The sequence below is a fragment of the Lygodium microphyllum genome, chromosome 1, assembly GCF_053477565.2.
Source record: "Lygodium microphyllum isolate KBCC chromosome 1, Lygodium_microphyllum_v1.1.10, whole genome shotgun sequence".
Taxonomy (NCBI): Eukaryota; Viridiplantae; Streptophyta; class Polypodiopsida; order Schizaeales; family Lygodiaceae; genus Lygodium; species Lygodium microphyllum.
The window spans coordinates 26,129,053-26,149,935 of NC_141135.1; the positions used below are offsets into that span (position 1 = coordinate 26,129,053).

General features: G+C 41.5%; 1 protein-coding gene across 8 annotated transcripts in view; it reads left to right on the top strand.

Annotated features, from left to right (window-relative positions):
• Positions 1-307: 307 nt before the first annotated feature.
• Positions 308-20,883, top strand: part of LOC148040930 (uncharacterized) — a 191,294-nt gene continuing 170,718 nt past the window's right edge. For all 8 annotated transcript variants that reach the window (XR_015690323.1, XM_087674636.1, XM_087674670.1 and 5 more), the window contains exon 1: positions 308-795. Coding sequence is in view for 7 of the 8 variants with exons in the window: in XM_087674636.1 (XP_087530762.1) it covers positions 669-795 (127 nt within the window). In the remaining variant the exon portion in view is untranslated. The remainder of the gene's footprint in view (positions 796-20,883) is intronic.

Here is a 20,883-nt window from a genome sequence, read left to right on the forward strand (position 1 = left end):
GAGTTGACTCAAGCAAATAATTATGTTGTACAATACTACAATGTACATGTAAGAAAGAGTCATGTTAAAGAGTGCAAAAAGGTTCAAATGACCTAGGAGATTGATTGAAAGGTAGATAAGTAAATACAACTATCCATAGTAGTATATTTAGACAGAGTAGTTTAGTGTGGTAAGAACAGTCCTATAGCCTTAAAGGCATATGTCCACATATATTATATGTGGATATATATATTATACATGTGTGTGTGTGGATACATAGATACATGGATAGAGAGAGAAAGAGATCAGTCTAGACCTTTCTCTCTCGAAAGTTTCTGCATAAATGCCTGCTTTTCTGCTTTTTTGTACAGTCAGTCACACACACACACACAGACTCTCTCTCTCTCTCTCTGTGTCTGTGTGTCTGTCTACCACCCACGTGCAATAGCATGCACAGCGACTGTTATCACTCTGCGCCATGAAAGCTCTTCTTTCTACTATTAACCAACCCATCATCATCGTCATCATCATCATCATCATCATCAGCTCTTCTTCTCCTTCTTCTTCTTCTTCATCGTCGATATCTGCTTCTCCTTCTCCTCGTCCTTCTTCTTCTTCTTCTTCTTCTTCTTCTTCTTCTTCTGATCAATATAAGAATGCTGCGGGTCTGATGCTCTTGTAGAACTGCAATGGCCATGTCAATGGTGATTATCAACCGCCCCCTCCCCCCCCTGGCGCTGCTCCTGCTGCTTATGATCATCGGCGCATTCATGCGCTGCCTCCGAACGTCATCCTCGGCCACCCTTCCACGAGACAGTAAGAACATCCTGCGTCCATCAACTTCTACTCTTGGAGTTATGAGATTTCTTCTATCCTTCTAACAAATATGCTGCCACCCACTTATTATGTCCCCATAGTTATAGAATTTCTTGCCTTACAAGGCTCTAATTATGATTGCATTTTACCCCACTTTCAATCTTTTATGTGTTCATTAACATCAAACTTTTTGTTCTTTGAAAACAAAAGGAATTTCTTGTTTATATTAACGGGATATTAATACTTATACACAATCCAAATGAAATATTGCAAATGTGTAATTTATTATGTATTAGGGGACATCTATTGTAGAACAATCAACTTCAATTCAGCAATTATATGTGAAATAGTTTTTCACAAAGGGTCTAAATAGCCACAAAAGTGGCTTTTCCAGTACAAGACTAATTGTAAGGGTTTTCCTAACATGAGAATTATCTATCTTAGAGGAAGATGGTGATCAGAACTCTACCTTGTTTTAAAAACATGGCCTTAAAAATGTATTTCTTAAGATGCTCAACAAATAATTTCAATCGTAGATGCACACCTTCGCTATAGCTTGGGAGATTATATAGTTGCACACTAATTACGAGCACTCAGGACTTGCATTAGGAAAAAAAAAACTCACAAATGATCCTTTTTGCCCCCCCTCTCTCCTCCTTAAAACAAGGACATGTTTTGAAAGAGCCATTAGATCTTATAGAAAATGATCACAACTTTGAAATGGCGATTGGGCTCACCTTACTTTTCTTAGTTTCACATCCTCATCATTAACGGATGTTCTTCTTAGCACAACAACTAGATATGGTTATTTGGCGCAAGCCCAAATAGTTTGTCTTGTGTATCTTGATAAACTAAACATAAGCCTTTTGATTTTCATGTGACTCCTCTAAAAGAATATACTAGTTTCACTTATGACTAGATCAACTAGATGTAAGCTTATTGGAGGAGGTATAGGATATGGATGTGGTTTTGGTCCTGCCAAAACAACGAGGCATAGATAAAAATCATTCAAAGGTAATGTAGATTAGTCTTAATATACTTTTGTGGCAATATTTGGTTTCTTTAGGATGCCAATTTTCCTTTTAAATTTTTTCTAAAATTTATATTTATTATATACAATATGGCATAGGATTCTTAGAAGCTTTCTCTTGAAAAGATAGATAGAAGAGTGGAGATGGGCAATGCACAACCTAAATTATCCAAACTTGTTCAATTTAATAATGGATGTTAGTCTTAAAATGAGCACATGGCAATACTTCACTCAATTATGAGGTAAATATAAACTTTCTATTCTTGGGTATTCCTTTTGCCATTCTTCTAGAATTTATCTTAAAATTTTCACAATATTTAATAGGATGGTTGGAACCTTATCTCTTGCATAGTTCGAACCATTTAGGTGTGCCTTACATAACTAATTAATACTCTTGCATGTAGAGATTTTATTTTCCCTTTTTTTCGTGTTTTTCATATCTTCATTCCTTTCTTTATATGCTTACATTTTACTTAATTCAAACTAATTTCAACTATCAAATCTCTTGTTCATATGTCATTCTTAAGTCTTCATTCCCCTCTCTCACTTTTCATATGGTAGGATCATCACCTATCTTTGGCTCTTGTCTTTCCAATTTAGTAGTCTCTTTGGACAATGTAGTTCATTCCACTTTTACTCGATCAATTTGCTAGTTAGCTAAAAATACCTAAGTGGCACAAACATTTAAAGTGTCACAATCTATATTGCATAAAAGGAAAACATACTCTAAGATGTTGAGTTGAGAACCCATAAAATGAAAAGTAGAATGCAGTATGTACACATTTTTGGAGTATATCTAAAATATCCAAAGGAGTTGGTTCATATGCCAAAGTTAATCCTTCAAAGTTTATTAGCTCAATTAACCTGCAATTGTTTAATACAATATTACATAACATTCATTAGAGTTGTTCAAAGTCTTGCATATAGGAAAATGATAATTTTACCCCTTAAAATATAAGTATTTTCATGTTACCTTGTTAAGCTACCAAATGTTCATTTCTTTATAAATGGCTTGAGAGATGTCAAGACATTTTACTTAATTAAATTATAACAAAATTTTATTTTTTATTACAATAGCATCCATATGATAACTTTAATCTACAACTAGAATGATAGTGTAACTATTTCACTCTTTTGTTCACATAAGACCTTCAAGCATTAACTCATAGGTCTATCATAATTGCTATTGGTAATCTTATTCACATGCCAAAGAGAAACTTCAAACAATGATGTTATTACAGTGCATGTGCACACGCTCACACACACACACACACACACACACACACACACTCTCTCTCTCTCTCTCTCTCTCTCTCTCTCTCTCTCTCTCTCTCTCTCTCTCTCTCTCTCTCTCTCTCTCTCTCTCTCTCTCTCTCTCTCTCTCTCTCTCTCTCCATCAAATTTATGATTGATTGGTTAGTATACCAACCTATATATCTATAGAGTTAGTTCAAAATTTGCTATGTATTATTGCATTCTCTTTCCTACACAAGGTGATGAGCATGGGAACAAAACATAAGACCTTATGCATTGTCTCAGAATTTAGAGGATGAAGAAGTGGGGGTTGTTTAAGCACTTATGAGAGATGTGCCTTCTTATCCTTGAAAGTTTGGTGAAAGAAAAGTGAGCTACGTGCTTAACAATATGATCAACCTTGGCTCTCTATATGTCACTACATGTTTGTTTGTCCATCTCTCCCCTTCTCTCTAGTCCATTCATTGTCTCGCTATTTTCAATCACTTGTCTCACTAGGTTTTTCTTTTCAAATCTTTGGGATGATTATCATCCTTAATGTTTAAATATCTCTAAAAGGTAAATACTCAAAGACTATTATTTATATAAAAAATATAATTGGTGGAAGTGCTTATGTACCATTAAGACTATAATTTGCAAAAACTGTACTTGCCCAATATATATAATACTACAACATTTGTTGGCGTGACTTGAATTTCTTAGTAATCTTTAGAAATGTTTTGCTAACATTGGATAGATTAGAGGGGGGCATAGTGATATGGAAGGTAGCCATCATTGAACTTAAAAAGCATAATAAAATATTCAAAACATGGCTTTCACTTTACTTGCATAAGTTTTTTGTCATACCTTTCAACTTAACCTAAGCTTCTACCATAATCAATAGCATAATTATTGAGGATGGAATGACATTTGGGCAAGACTTAATAATTGTGCAAAACAAACTTTGATGGCATAATTGTCTATACCAAGTCAATAGAAGAATAGAAATATAAAAGTGAGAAACTACACGAGTTTAAAGAGAGAAGCATAATAAAAGTCCAAGGGGAATGCATTCAACTCTAAATTAGTGAGTACAAATACATGTTTTAATGTGAGTGATAAGTTCATCATTTAAAATTTCTTAAAAACTAATAATTCAAATGAAAATTGAATTGAATTACATTTTGTTAGATGCTCTATGTCCAAAAGAGGATGTACTATAATAAGAATTGAAAGCAATGCTCTAAGGGGACACCCATGCATTCATAATCTTTTTCTAAAAGTAAGAGTCTTTGATAGTGACTATTCCACTAAGTGGTAACAACCCTCAAGATTTATTTGTTCCATTTGTAGAGGTTCAATGAAAGCAGATGCATGGAGTTCATGGGATTTTTTACATATTGCAAACTTGTGTGCCATAAGAAATGCATCTTATTCGTTCTCTACTTTGATGGAAGGCAAGGCAGGCAAACTCTTAGTACTTCCCAAATACCTTGCAAGCTATAATATCCAATTTATGAGGGTTAACTGTCCGTCTGAGAGGAGTTTTTTTAGTGGCATGATGTAGAAAGTCTTAGCTCACCAAAGTCACTTGTGAGTTTGACTATGAGTTTTCGCATCCTAATCTATGTATGTAGCAAGCCATCCACATCCACCCCCATGTTATATTCTATGCAAATGGTCATCTAAACCACCCAATGTATACATGCTTAGATGAGACTCATGTTCTTTTGACTTTTATCTAACTAATAAGTAAAAGAAGCCAACATATTACATTAATGTTGATAAAAATGAAATCATTGAAGTCTAATCAAATTATTTCTAGACTATGGGTCAAGTCTTCTAACATCCTTAAAAATAAAGGTGCAATTTTAAGCAGTTTAGTTTACTCTTAGTTTAGGTATAAAAGTGACATATTATATGAGATTTGAGTGAAATTAGCATTCTAGAAAATGGGGATGAGTTTTTTGCACCATTAAAAAAAAATGCAAATATTAAGCATTGTACTTTTCATACAAACTTTGAGGAGACAAACTGCCATGTACTCACAAATGATATTGTACTAATTGAATATCCAAGGCTTACATTAGCGACATGCAATGGCTTACATTAGGGACTTGTTGATAAGAGATGCCCAACACCCTTGGCAACCCACTAGATATATGGTCCCTTTTAAGATGACAACCTTTGGTGGCTAGGGGGACTACCACATATGTTCCTTTTATGACAACTACCTCTCGTGGGGCTAGCCAAGTGCACTACAACATAGATAATAAGACCCTTTTTTACACCACCACCTAAGTTGCCTTTATCCTTGCTAGCAATAATGGAACTCTTGATCTTGGGTTCAAAACACACCCTCACTTCACTTGAGCTAGTGAGAAAAGTTGGCTACTTACAAAGCTTGTTCTTATTTCGCTAACAAGTAGGTGGAATAAAAGGGGTCAATAAGGTGACGTCCCCTCAAAAGTAAAATACACTCCACCCTAATTTAGTGGCAATTTTACACAAAAGATGTCTCTTTTTTAGCCATTAAAGCTATGGCTCAAATTCTTTTGTGTGTGTGCGCGCGCGCGCACGTGTGCGTGCATGCGTGTGATGGTAGTTAACAATTGAGCCATATAAACTTTTGTATATTTTTTATTTTGTGATACATTTTAAACAATACATCCTTGTCTCTCACTCTATTGGCCCCTCATTTTTACTATTTTGTGAACCGTTAATTTATAATAAGTGTTCAATGTAGTAAAATACCCTAAAATTTTGATTTGAGTGTTCATATGATATATATAATTCAATTATTGAAAAACAAGGTATAACTCACTTCGGAAAGAAAAGATTAAATGTCCCTCTATGGCACTTGTATCCTAGTCCTCAAATTTGAATATCTTCATAGCCATCAAGGGGTATTAAACCCTTACTCAGGGAAATCAAACCCTTTTCAATGGTAGGCCATGCACATGTGCCAAGCCCCTCTTTCATCTGTACTAGTTGTGAAGACTGGCGAGTGGCCAAAGATTGTTCTTGCACAATGGTACCATGAAGGTATTAGAGGATTTGCATCTTATATATATATATATATATATAGAGAGAGAGAGAGAGAGAGAGAGAGAGAGAGAAGTGAACAAGAGGATGGATGGGTCTCTTGTACATAAGATAAAACATGGTATATTCTTAGACCATCTCCATCCCCTCGAGAATGGTTTTTAAAAAGGGAGATTGTCATTTAGAGCATTAAATGCTAACTTTGGAGCTTTGTTCAATTTTGGGAAACAAGTACAACATAAAAGATTAAACAAATTAGGAAAACTACAAATATGAAAAGAAAAGAAAAGCTCGCTAAATAATTGCACTCATTTTTATTGATATCCTGGGACCTAGTATTCAAGAACTTGAGTCCAAAGAAAGATTGTGACACTATATATACATACACTCATATATTCATATATATATATGTGTGTGTGTGTGTACAAAGTCGTAGATATACATACACAGTCGTAGATACACATATGGAGACAAGTCGAGGTGGTTGCATGGTGCAGCATTTTGTGCTGTTTTCCTTGGTTCTGCGTATCTTTTGGACGACACTTGTGAGTTCTGCAGGTGTATTTCCCATTTGGCGAGTGAATAATGCCACCATATCACGATTGCGATGCTCGCCACCCTTCGTTGGCAAGTGGGGGATTTCGCGCTGGTTCTCTACTGCAGTGATTGCACATATACGGCCCCTTATGGTCATGATTGTGGCTTAGTTGATAATGCTCATTGAAAGAGCATGAGTAGCATGCTCACTGCGCTGTTTGCAAGCTCTTTTACGTGTACATGGAGAAGCAGAATCTTTCACAGGTTGTGAATCTGTGTTGCTGAATGCTATGAAGGCTTGGCTTCATTCGTTTTGTGCTTGGGAGGATTCAAACACTACAATCAAGACTGTGGAGACTGAGATGTGCAAGAAGATTCCAACCTCTTGATGGAAACAGAGGTGCAGGGGTGTATATACAGCAAAGTAGGAATGAAGGCAGATGGGACAAGGCTCCCATGCTGTGATCTAGGGTCAATAAATACCGAAGCAAGAAGTGAAGAGTGCACCATTTCGGCAGCCTATACATATGATGGATCAGAAATTGGCCAATTGTTTTGTGGAAATATTCCTCAGCCTGAAATGACTCGAGATGGTCTGATCTAATGTGCCTTGTGGCATGCTGTCCATGAGATGGAAAGGTCGGAAAATACAATGCCTAGAGTTAGATCTGGACAAAATCCCCTTAGTGTGACATATTGTGGATAAGAATCCAAATGATCTGAGGGCCTATGAAAGGATATGTATAATTCACTAAGGGTAAAAAGGCATGGTCCCTCTCTCAGCCAAATATAAGAGCACACAAGATCTCCAAGGGTATTACAAGATAATGTGTGGGAAAAAGACATGTGCATATTGTATCACATATTTAGTTAGGAGAGAGTCCAAGTTAAACTTTGAATATATGCATGTATCACAAAGGACCAGTTAAGAGTCTCTCAAGGAGGAGAATTCTCTCCTAGGCGAAGTACTGGCCTCTTCCAGGATGTTGGATTGGCCTAACAAAGATCTACAGAGAGACAAGTTTAACTTCATGGCTCGGTTGGGGTTGTAGTTAGTCCAGGATGGTGTCATTCCTAGACAGTGTCAAAATATGACGTACCAACGAGACAATAGGGTTGGCGGGAGGAACACGGAGTGAACTCGGCAAACATGGAGAAGAGAAGAGAAGAGAGAAGAAACTCTGATGAATGGAATGATGAAGATCTGAATCATGGAGTGAATGTGATACAAGGGAACAAGGGTGGCGTAGCACAAGAAAGATAGTGAAGACAGCCACGAACCACGAACCGCAATGTCCTCCTGAAGGGGTGTGAGGGTAGTGGAGAGGCTGGAGAGAAGTGGTGACGGACTGAATGAATCAACTGTGAGGAATGAATGAGAGTGTGGCCTATAAATAGGCATAGCCAGTCTAGGATGGTGCCCCTTTTTGGGGCTGCAAACCCTAAATGCAAAACGCAAAAACGCAAAAACGCAAACTATGGATGAAGGGTAAAGGGTTTTTTAACACCCCCTCTCAGGCCCAAAAAGGGGAACAAGAGAAGAGTGAGGTGGAGATGCAATGCCACATGCTGAAGAATGCTCATGCAGCAAGTGTCACTTGGAGAGTGTCCCTCGTGGGAAAATTGTTCACTTACCCAAGCGCTCTAGTACAAAGATGATGAAAACATGCAATGCATAGGAGGAATGTCGGACTTTGTGTGGTGCCGAGAACCATAAGGATATGCCTGTACTCGATCTTGGGAGATGGCTCCATGCTAACCAAGTGACCGAGGCAAGAAGAGAAGAGGAGGAAGAAGATGTAGAGGATCCCTAAGACCCAAGATTTCCATCGGAAAGTGAACCTGTAGTAAAGGCCAGTAGATAGAGTGAACTGGAGAACCCGAAACACAACCTCGTGAGAGAAGTCACTAGCTCCGTGCATCCATGCTGGAAGGAATACGAAGGCCTCGTCACCAAGTTGCGGCTGAACCTTTGAGGTCTCGATTTAGGGGGTGCCGAAAGATCCTGGATATCAGTAGAAGAGATGATTGGTCGAAGACAGCCACCCCAAGAAAGTAGAGGATGGGTGAAGTCGAAGAAGAAGTAGATGCCCCCTTTGAGGGCAAAGAAATAACATCCCCCTTTGAATCCCCCTCTAAAGTAGAGAGGGAATCCAAAAACCCATGGATCACGGACTCTGAAATGTCTAATGACGAAGGAAGTACCGCCGGTCGTGCTGAAGAAGGTATTTGGGGTGTCGAAGAGCTCCCAGAGGTAGCCTCTCGAACCTGAGTAGTTGAGGGTGGAAAAGGGTAGGGCTCAGAATGAGCAAGAGGTGGGCAACAATCACTGTCTCTTAGTGGAGCAGATTGGGTAGCTGAAGAAGAGGAAGGAGTTGAGTAGCCACTGTCTCTCGAAGGAGCAGATTGACGAGGAGACGGTATCAAACAATCATTGTCTCTCGATGGAGCGGATTGCAAATCCGTAGGTTGTGGAAGCCATTGTACCTGTAAATAAGTGGGAGAAGATTGGCATTGGCATTGTGACAATCTCCAGGGAGTCGTAGCGCCAATCGATCCTCCATGTGCTAGAAAGGACTTAGTGCGCATTGGATACGTCTTATTGCCTTGAGCATAGTACTTTGATATTCGATGCAGAATGATCTCTGTGGCCCAAAAAGGAGAGGTGGCACAAGGAGTGCTTGGTGGAAGACGCATGTGCTCCAAAGGGGTGGAGAGCAAAGGTTGAAGTCGGCAAGCATCGTGGTGTGTCTGGTGATGCCACAGTAGGAGCACCCAGTAGTCTGGTCATCTGTTGGTAAAGAAGCCATGGATACCAATGTGTCTTACTGAAGAAGGAAGAGGTCAGCCACCATGAACCACAAACCACAATGTCCGCCTCAAGGGGTGTGAGGGCAGTGTGAAGCACGAACCGCAATGTCCGCCTCAAGGGGTGGAAGGGTAATGGAATGGTTGGAAGTGAGTTACCAGTGGGAGGAGGATGTGACCAGCAGTAAGAGGTTGCAACCAGTAGAAAAACGCAAGTGAGAAGAGAGAAAGACTAAAAACGCAGGCAAGAAGCCTGCAGGAGAAAAAAAGACTAAAAACGTAGGCAGCAGGTGAGAGAAAGACTAAAAACGCAGGCAGGACAGCTTGCAAGAGAGAGAAAGACTAAAAACGTAGGCAGTAGGTGAGAGAGACAAAACGCAGATAGGACAGCCCGCATGAGAGAGAAAGACTAAAAACGCAGGGAAAAACAACAGTAGGAGAGAGAAAGACTAAAAACGTAGACAGCAAGACTGTGATGACGTGGCAGATTGTATGATAGTAGGTCTACACAGGATTAGCAGTCGCCTGGCTGGAATCAGCTCCAAACTGTGTGAAGAGGGCTGGAAATCAGGGGCCAACTGATGGAGACAGCAATGGATAGCTTCAGCTGAGATGTCCTCCGCGAACGGGGTGTGGGCAGCAAGTTGAAACACCTGAAATCTACCAAAACGAGATTTTGATGCAGCGGAAGAAGAAGAGAAGTGGATGCCAAACCCGCCACCGGTCTTTGCCTTCACTGGAGTGGAGTATCTTCGCTGCTAGGTGAGCAGATCCAGCTCTGATACCATGTCAAAAGATGATGTACCAGCGAGACAATAGGGTTGGCGGGGAAGAGCACGGAGTGAACTCGGTAAACATGGAGAAGAGAAGAGAAGAGAGAAGAAACTCTGATGAATGGAATGATGAAGATCTGAATCAAGGAGTAAATGTGATACAAGGGAACAAGGGTGCCGTAGCACAAGGAAGATGGTGAAGACAGCCACGAACCACAAACCGCAATGTCCTCCTGAAGGGGTGTAAGGGTAGTGGAGAGATTGGAGAGAAGTGGTGACAGACTGAATGAATCAGCCGTGAGGAATGAATGAGAGAGTGGCCTAAAAATAGGCATAGTCAGTCTAGGATGGCGCTCCTTTTTGGGGTTGCAAACCCTAAATGCAAAACGTAGAAACGCAAAAACGCAAATTGCGGGTGAGGGGTTTCTCAACAGACAGGCCCGTCTTTATTCATTTCGGCATATTCGCCAGCAGTTTTGGATGCCTAGAGGGTATCATGTTATTTGGACGGCCATATAGGACAGAATTACGAGCTACTATCCTTTGCCTACATTACAGCTCTTGTCTCCCTGGCACGATTGGATGTTTGTGATTCCGGATGATTTTGAGATAAGGTCGGCCAATCAGATATATCATCAGATGGTAGAGGCCAAGAGAGGGGTTACGGATAAGGCAAATAAATTATGGTGCATTTGGGAAAGCAAAAAGAAGTGGTAGGATAGATTCATTTAGCTTTGAAAATTTAAGGTTCCATATTAGGAAAAAGTGTTTATGTGGAGGCTACTTATTGGGGCTCTTCCTACTGGGAATGTGTTGTGTGCTCGTAAGATCTCTGCTGGGCGATGCATATTCTGTACTACATGTGATGAGACAGTGCTTCATCTTTTTGTCTCCTGCCCTGTCGCAAGGCATATTCGTTGTTTTGTTTTCTATGTTTAGTCCTCGTTAACTCGACACCAGATTTCAGCTCGTTCATGGATTTTGGGGAAGATGACCCCTATCAAATTATTCTTGCCTTTTTCATTTCCTCGGATGGATAGCCTTGTGGCATATTTGGCGTACTTGGAATGCCTTCATTTTTGATTCAGTATCTAGGATTCATGGCCATGTGGCCCGAATCCGGGATTTAGTGTTGTGGCAAATTCCCTCTATGGTGTTTGCTGACCTGGTTCTTCCTGATATTGCTACTCCCTGGCTGGACATTGTCACCAAGTGGTGATACTTTTTACAGTTGCTTTTCTTATTTACTTATGTAAATATTTTATTTTTCTTTTCTTTTGTTGCTGTTGCTTCTTACCCCCAGAGTTCTCTTGGAATAAGCCGGGATCTTTGCATGGCCAGAAGAGACAGCCATTGGGATAAATTAGACTAATGGTTTGTCTGAGCCTTGGGATCAGTTCCATATTGAATGGGCACTGAAGTATAGAATGCCAGTGGTTTGGGACTGTGTGCTTAGCCACTGGAGATGGTGTAGGACAATGAGCCTGGCCAAGACAGAAGATGCACATTTGAGAATGCTCACGAAATAAAAGTCACCGTAACTGAGCCTTATTACACTTTTTGATGTGGTCACAATGATAAAAGTTGCTCAAAACAACTTGAGGAATGCAGGGGTCACCATCCCTAAAATTTAGGGAGTTACTATTTTTGGACCCCAGAATCTGTTTGCGTCAATATCTTTGTTTTTCCACGAGGATTAATTCTTTGGTCTGTGCCGAGGTCAAATTTTGCACTGATCATGGATAATTTTAGACCAGAAGGTTTAAACATGAAAATTATTACATGTATGCCATGTGGCACAAATTCCCAAAAGAGAGAGAGAGCATTAAAAAAAATGTAATAGCCATAAGGGGCAGAGGGAGAATGAAGTTTTGAGGAGTTGAGGGCAGATTGTTGCAAGAAAATTATCCATGGAGAGTACTTCTATGTCTCTGACTCAAGTACGGAGGCAGAGCTTGCTCCCTCTGATCAATTCTCTCTCTATTCTCAGAGAAAACGCTTCTCATGATGGGCTGATTCCATTGAAGGTACAATTCTGTGTTTTTTCTGATATTCTGCACATGAATCATTGAGTATTGGTCACAGAAAATGTAGGACATACTGGACAGTAAGAACAGTGAATTTAAAGATCTGCAGATTGTAATTTTGCACACGAATCATTGAGTTTTGGTCACATGCTGGACAGTAAGAATAGTGTGCTAGACAAAAAGATAGTGAATTTTGGATATGGTGGATAGTAAGAACAGTGAATTTAGAGATCTGCAGACTGCAATTCTGCACAGGAATCATTGAGTTTTGGTCACAAAAAATGCTTTTCTAAAAGGGATGTTGATCTAGATATGCTGTACTGTTCTTATGCAATTGGGATTTACTTAGAAGAGATGAAAACCAATTATTCACAAGTTATGCATTTTGGAACATTATCATTTTTGTAATTTTCCATCTTTTAATTGATAAAGAAATACCAAGAGGGGCGCCAGTCTTCGGGGCCAATCTGGTGTTGAGCGAGCGAGTGAGGTCTCTGCTTATGTGTGTGTATGTAAAGACCAGGTGTTAATTGAAGGAACTATCGCTTTATATGAGTCATAGACCATTTTCATGGTTTCATCCCCGAGATTTGAATTCTTTTCTGTAAGAATTTAAGCTCGGATAGTTTTGGGTGAAAAGACCATACACAGGTTTTACAGAGATTACAGGACTAGAGAGATGACAAACATGGATAAAGGCAAAGGAAAAATCCCTCATGAAGAAGAGAATTATTCTTTTGCTCGTAGACACCGAAGAGAGTATTGGTGCATAGGTGTCAGCACCTTCTAGAACCAACATTGAACCACAGGATGAGGAGCAAGAACAGGAGGACTTGTTTATGGCACAACTTCTTAGTATGGTTGGCTCTTTCTAACAGCTTGTAAAGAATCCTCGGATGCAAAAATTTTTGAAGTCACATAATGAGGATTCTCAGGCTGAGTCATCACATCATACCATGGAACGCTAAAAAAGGCAAACTTCTAATGTGCGTGAGCATGTGGAAAAGACACCAAACATGGAGACAGGTCCAGTGCAGCAAGAAGCGTGAGCACAGGACCAAGGAGTGAATGGTCAAGGCAGTAATGCACAAGTGGCACAACAGACTGTTCCTCCTCAGTTTGCTACCTATCCTGGTTACTTTGGTGGTGGGTCAATTTTTCAAGCAATGGCTGGATTACCCACAGGTTATCAAGAATGCCTATTGAGGCAGTGAACCCACTTTATGCTAATATTGGTCTACAGCCCGGTTATCAGACTCTGCAGAGTCCTTATTTGATGCCTGGAGTACAAAATGCAGCCGCTGTTTTTTTCAGCCTGGTGGACATATGGCAGCTAAGATAGGTGAAATGAATGCTGATAATGCGCGTAAGGGACTCCTCTTTTTACAAATAGAATGATTACTCTTGTACATAGGGGCAAGACTCATGTGCTAGATATGAAGCTTAAAGGAGAGTCTGTTCTAATTGTTTTTGCTTCTGCAATTACTTCTGTAATGAAAAATCACATTTCTGCGTACTTGGTTTTTGCAAAGCAGGTTTATGGATGGTCAATTAGTACATATGGTCCCTTGGAGACCTATGGCAGAATTTAAAGAAGTACTTTGGCAGGCATGTCCTATTTGGGTTGAGGTGGTTGATTTTCCTGCGCATCTTTGGAGACTTCTGCCTTTGGTATTGAGAACTCTGGGTGAAGTATTGGTGGAGCCTCGGTTGGCCTTCCGCAACAGGAATAGGGCCTGCATGCTTTGGGATACAGGGAAACCTCGCCCAACTCCCGGTCCGAGGTTGCGGGATTGCAAGCGTTGATTTACGAGCTGAAATGGTGTACATTTGCTGGTCACTGTTTCAGATGTGGCCAATTGGGCCATTTCATTTCTGAATGCGATAGAAGCCCGGATGTTTTGCATAGTTCGATGGTTCGTGACACGGATATGCATGAGCATCATCCCTGGCAAGTGGTACAACAACTAGAAGCGGATCATGAGCCATTTGTCCAACAAGGACATGATGATGGAAAGAAGAATGTGTCTCAAACAGGTATAGAGTGTGCATCGCTTTCAGTTGGTCGAAATTTGCCTTTGCAAAATAATTCTTGGGTCACAGTGGTTAGATACAATGCCAGACAGGAGCCTCGTTTGTCTCGTGCCCACCCACTTCTGTTGCCTATCACTCAAACTTTTCAACGTAAAGGTAGGGGTTTCTACATGAAACCTCAACCCTCACGTTCTCCTGCAATCACCGCGAAGGATAAAAGGGCTTTTGATTTTGCTTTGTGCTTTGATCCGCAACGGAGGCTTGTGCCTCCTCGTGATGTTTATCGTTCTTAGCAACAACTATTTCCTACCTGTGATTCGATTGCTAGTTTGCAGAGAGCAGATCTGGTAGATGTGATCTAAAGTGAAATGAAAAAATTTTAGACAGCTAAAGTAGTTGATGTGAAAGGGAAAGGAAAAGGGAAAGGGGTGGTTCAATAGTTTTCTTTCTTTGTGTTATCATCAAAATTGCTTTATGGAATGTGAAAGGTGTTTCTTCGGGCAATAAGCAACATTGGTTGTGGAAAACAATGTTAACTAGAAATTGGGATGTTTTTTGTGTTGTGGAGCATAAACAACATGCTTCGGCATGATCTACCTATGTATATAAGGATTATTCAGTTTTTTTTAGTGGACATGTTTCACTTGAATCTGGAGTTATGTTGGCCGTCAAATCATCCCTGCAACCATCTTTGGTTTCTTAGGACCCTCGTGGTAGATTTATGATTTTGGAAATCCTACATGAGGGTGAGGTTTTGTGTCTAGTGGGGGTGTATGCTCCTTCTACTGCTCGAGAATGTCGTCAACTCTGGGATGATTTGCACTGCCTGGACATGGCTCATCCTGGCTTTATTATGGGTAACTTCAACGCGTGTGTATGTATGGATCAGGCAACTTCATAGCACTTGGTCATGGATGGTCTTGAACAACAGGCGTGGGATTCTCTGGCAGCTGTATCCTTGAAACAGGACATGTGGTCTTGGTTGCATCCTTCTCCGGCTAGATATACTTATCACTCTCTTCAGCATCCAAATACTTGGGCTCGACTGGATCGGATCTATATTTGCCAGAGTGATACTTTTCTTCTTGAAGTTATTGATATGTGGGTGGAGAGACAATGTGTTTTGTCAGATCACTATCCTTTGGTCTTAGAGATGAATCACAGACCTATTCATGCTTTTAGGGCCCTCGTTGCCCATTTGCCTCTTTGTTTCAATTAGTCATTTTTGTTACAAAATCAGTTTTTGGAATATATTCAACAACTGATTACTTCTTTCAGCTCTAGGGTCCTCATTGAAGGGATGTAAGCTTGGGCTGTATTTAGGGATAATGCTCGATCGTTATCCCGACAGTATGGTATTTAGCATGCTTTGTCTTTACGTGTTGAATTGCAGCATGCACAAGCATTGTTGACCCACTCGTTGTCTTTGTGTCAGTTGGGGGACTCCAATGATGACTTGCTTACATGCATCGAATGGTTGAAAGGCAGAGTTTGTTGGGTATTTGACTCACGCCTCACTTACACCTACGCTCATATGGGAGTGTCGGTGATCAGTAGGACACTGGGGCACTTTTTACTCTCGGTAGGAGAGGCTTTTTCCCCCAGACTTATGGTCTTATTGTCGTATGTACTTATGTGCTTATGTTATACACATTTGGGCACTTAGTGTGTGTCGGGTGTGAACACCCCCTACAACCCTAAGGTTTAAGGGTTGTACTTTGTACTTTCTGGTTACACTCATTCAGTCTAATTCTCTTGGGTGTCGTGCTTCAACTTTGTCTCTCACTCTCACACTGTCTACTGAATCCCAGCTGTACCTTGATCCTCCCATCTCACATTTGGTATCAGAGCACAGCTCTGAACTCAGCTTCTGCCTGCAGTGTGCAAGTCTGCAGTTTGCAGGCCACGCCAGTTCTGCTCCAGGCCGCCAGCGCACAGCTCCACGCAACCTGTCTCCAGCGCAACGTCAGTCTCGTCAGTAGTCAGGCACCACCTCGTCGTCAGTCTGCTAGCGTTACAGCCCGCCAGCGCAGCTCCACCAGCGCGCTGTTCGTCAGCACTGCCCTCGTCAACCCAGGCGCCAGCTACGTCGACTGAGATCCGTTTCGTCGGCACTGTTGCCAGCTGGCTCGACTGTTCGCCCACGTGACTTCTGTTAGACAGTCTTGCACCGCCTGTCGTCCTATCCGTCAGACGTTGGCCTGCTCCACGTCAGCCAGCCCGCCCGCCCGACGACCTGCCACACAGCGACTGTCCTGCCCGTCGTTTGACACCTCCATGAGTCAATGCCTGCAGCTCACGACTGTCTTCCCGCCGTCTAACGAGTCCACGTTAGCAACCTGTGTTTCGTTCGCACGTCTCACCAGCGACCTGCCTCTGCTCGTGGCCTACTCCACGTCAGGTACATTTTTAAACAATTTTTTTTAAATTTCAGCCCAGAACACAGCTCTGGAAGAGGAGGTTCATACGCGGTAAGCACAGAACAGGTGGGGGATAAATTTCATGCAAATTTCTGGACTGGATCATCAGAAATTTTGGGGCTTTTGTGTATTTTGTCGACAGTTGCATTTGAACTGCTGGTACAATCACAGAAAGACTGTTTTGACAGAAAATTTGGCAAAAATTTTGGGGATTTTGAGATAACAGTGTGCAGTGCACTGTTTGCACCTTGGGAAGCGTGCATTAAAAGATTGTTTTCTGACAGAGTACACCCTTGCACATTAATTGCAGAAACATGTTTGCTGCAATTTCTGGAAATTTGCAGGTTTCCAGTTCAAACTGCTTTGATATTGCTCATTTTGTCTTTGGAAATTTGTCATCATGGCAAATCAGGGAGGTGTTGTCTTTACGTATGTATCCAAGGAAGACAGATTGGACGGAAACAACTATTTGCTTTGGTCATTCATGATGAAGAATGTATTAGTGGCCAAGAATTTATGGGATTATGTCAGTGGAGAGGAAACTCGACCGGGAGTTGTAGCTCCCGTTACTCCTCCTCCCCATGGCGCACGTGGACAACGGGGACCTCAGCCCGCTCCACCTCAGCCACTTCCTCCAAGAACTGCAGCTCAAAAAGCTTGGGATACACGTGATGCACAGGCCTTGTCGCTGATTGCTCTGGCAGTTCAGCGGTCCATCATACCTCATATCCGTTCGGCATCTTCTTCACGAGATGCATGGTTGACTTTGGAGCATATGTTTGTAGGAAAGAATGAGACTCGGATCTCTTTCTTGAAGAAAGCGTTGGAAACTCTGAAGATGCATGAAGATGATTCTATGCAAGATCACTTAAATAAGATTCAGGACTTGAGGGAGCAGCTCATGAATGTAGATGAGTATTTTTCGGATGCACAATTGATATCCACCACCTTGAATTCCTTACCTCCTTCGTACTTGTCTTTTCATACTGCATTGAACCTCACCATGAGGATTGCTGAGCACCCACTCACTTTTATTCAGCTGGTTAGTTTGCTTCTAGAGGAGGAGTAAACACGGAAAAATAGTGGTGTGGATGCTATAGTCTCTGAGCAGGCTTTTGTGGCAAGACAGAAATGCAAAAACAGCAAGGTGAAAAATGCTCCACAGAGTTCTGGCACTTCGGGCACATCGCAGAATTAGACACAAGGGGGGACGCAAGGAAAAAAAGGAAAATGTCATTATTGTAAGAAGCCCGGTCACTATATCACTGAGTGCAGGAAGCGCATTGCCAAAGAGAAAAAGGAGTCAGGAATGTCTGTTTCTACTACTCCTTCCACTGCTAGTGAGTCCGCGTTCTTTGTTGTGGACAGGGACTATTATTTTTACACTTGCAGTTATGACATCTCTTGGGCCAATAGAGCACTTAGCTTTACAGAGGATGCTGACACTTGGTTCTTTGACAGTGGTGCTTTTAGACATATTACATCTCGCAGAGATTTGTTTGCCTCAGTTAGTGCACCTCCCGTTGGGAAATCGGTACAGTGTGCCAATAATGCATCATATCCTGTTCGTGGTATTGGGGAGATTCAGCTCACAGCCATTGATGGCTCTATTCTCCGCCTGTAGGATGCTTTATTTGTGCCTGGAATCAAGAAGAATTTGCTTTCTATTTCTTCTTTGGCACGTTGTGGTTTGCAGGTCACCTTTGATGATGACCGTTGCATGGTTAGAGAAAAAGAATGCATGACTTTGGTCTTAACAGGATCTTTGTGTCATGGTTTATATGAGTTGGATGCTCTTTCAGTAGATCAGGCAGCATACTTGACATCTACTCTTACTCCTGCTATGATATAGGCGGAGTTATGGCATGCTTGTTTGGGGCATGTAAACTTTGGCAGCTTAATGCTTTTGCAGCGTACTCAGATGCTGGATGGCTTACCTCCCTCAGAGAGACCTCCTGAGCACTTATGCGAGGGATGCATTTTGGGAAAAATGCATCGGTTCTCATTTCCTCGTGATGTTGCTTTCAGAGCAACAACCAGATTGCAGTTGGTGCATTCAGATGTTTGTGGGCCTATGCAGACCATGTCATTGGGCGGTTGTTATTATTTTGTGACATTCATTGATGACTTTATACATTTTTGCTGGGTCTACTGTTTGAAAAAGAAGTCAAAAGTGTATGATGCATTTTTGGCTTTCAGTGCACTTGTTGAAAACCAATCTGGATGCAAGATTAAGACTCTCCGTTCTGACCGAGGGGGGGAATACATGTCCTCTATGTTGAATTCTTTTTTGCAGCAGAAGGGCATAGTCCATCAGTATACTACAGCTTATACTCCACAACAGAATGGGATAGCAGAGAGGAAAAATCGGTCACTCATGGAGATGGCCAGATGTATGCTGAAGGCAAAGAGCTTGCCTCATAGTTTTTGGATGGACGCAGTCATGTGTGCTTGCCATATTTTGAGCAGATGCCCTACCAAAGCCTTGAAGACCATCACACCTTTTGAGGCTTGGAACAGCCGTAAACCTTCTGTTGGTCACTTTCGTACCTTTGGATATCTTGCCTATGCCCATATTCCACAGGTACTTAGAAAAAAATTGGACAACAAGGCTGTTAAGTGCATTTTTATGGGATATAGCAATGAGAGCAAAGGCTACAGACTCTATGATCCCGTTACAAAGAAGGTTTTTGTCAGTAGGGATGTTGTTTTTGATGAAAAATCAGAATTATCCTTGGCTGGTTTGGACACATATCAGGCTGCCCGTGATGTTTTTGAAGGGCTGCTGCCCATTACTTTTGGTGATTCAGCTGGAGGTTCAGAAAATTTAAATAAAATTTGCAGCAAACTTTTGAACACATGCCGATCAGATTTCAGCATTTAAATAAAATTTGCAGCAAACTTTTGACATGTCTGACTTGGGAGTTTTGCATTACTACTTGGGCATCCAGTTCATACATAATGCTCGAGGTATTGGGCTATCACAGTCAAGGTATATTGGGCAGCTTCTTGAGAAGTTTGGCTTACAGGATTGCAAGCCAGTTTGTACTCCCATGGAACCTGGACTGAAACTGTCATTACATGATGACAATGATTTGTTTGATATACATACATATGCTCCTGCAGTTGGATGTCTTATCTATCTATGCAATACTAGGCCGAACATACAGTTTGCAGTTTCAGCTTTGAGTAGATATATGCATCAGCCACGTATGTCACATTGGCAAGCTGTCAAGCGTGTTTTTCGCTACTTGCAAGGTACTCGTTCTCTTGGGTTGCTTTATGCCAAGAGGGGACCACTGCAGTTACATGCTTACAGTGATTCTGATTGGGCTGGTGATTATGATACACGTCACTCCACTAGTGGCAATTGTTTCTTTCTTGGCTCTTCTTGCATTTCTTGGCTTAGCAAGAAACAATCCACTGTTGCCACATCGTCATGTGAAGCTGAATACAAGGCAGCTTTCACTACCACAGTTGAATGCGTATGGCTTAGATGCTTGCTAGCTGATTTGGATGTATCTGTTAGCGAGCCTACTCCTTTGTTCACTGACAGTCAGAGTGCCATTGCAGTGGCACGGAACCCAGTGTTTCATGCTCGCACGAAACACATTGAGATTCATTATCACTTTGTCAGAGAGAGGCTACATGCAGGTAATATTAGCCTTGTCTATTGTCCTACCACCAGTAATGTGGCAGACATCTTCACCAAAGCAACTCTCTCGTGACAAATTTGAAGCATTTCGCGATGCTTTAAATTTGATATCCTTTGGTGGCGGATGATCCTTGTACTCTTGATCACTCTTCACTCCAGGGGGGTTTGTTGGGTATTTGACTCACGTCTCACTTACGCCTACGCTCATATGGGAGCGTCGGTGATCAGTAGGACACTGGGGCACTTTTTACTCTCGGTAGGAGAGGTTTTTTCCCCCAGACCTATGGTCTTATTGTTGTATGTACTTATGTGGTTATGTTACACACATTTGGGCACTTAGTGTGTGTCGGGTGTGAACACCCCCTACAACCCTAAGGTTTAAGGGTTGTACTTTGTACTTTCTGGTTACACTCATTCAGTCTAATTCTCTTGGGTGTCGTGCTTCAACTTTGTCTCTCACTCTCACACTGTCTACTGAATCCCAGCTGTACCTCGATCCTCCCATCTCACAGAGTTCAATCTTTAT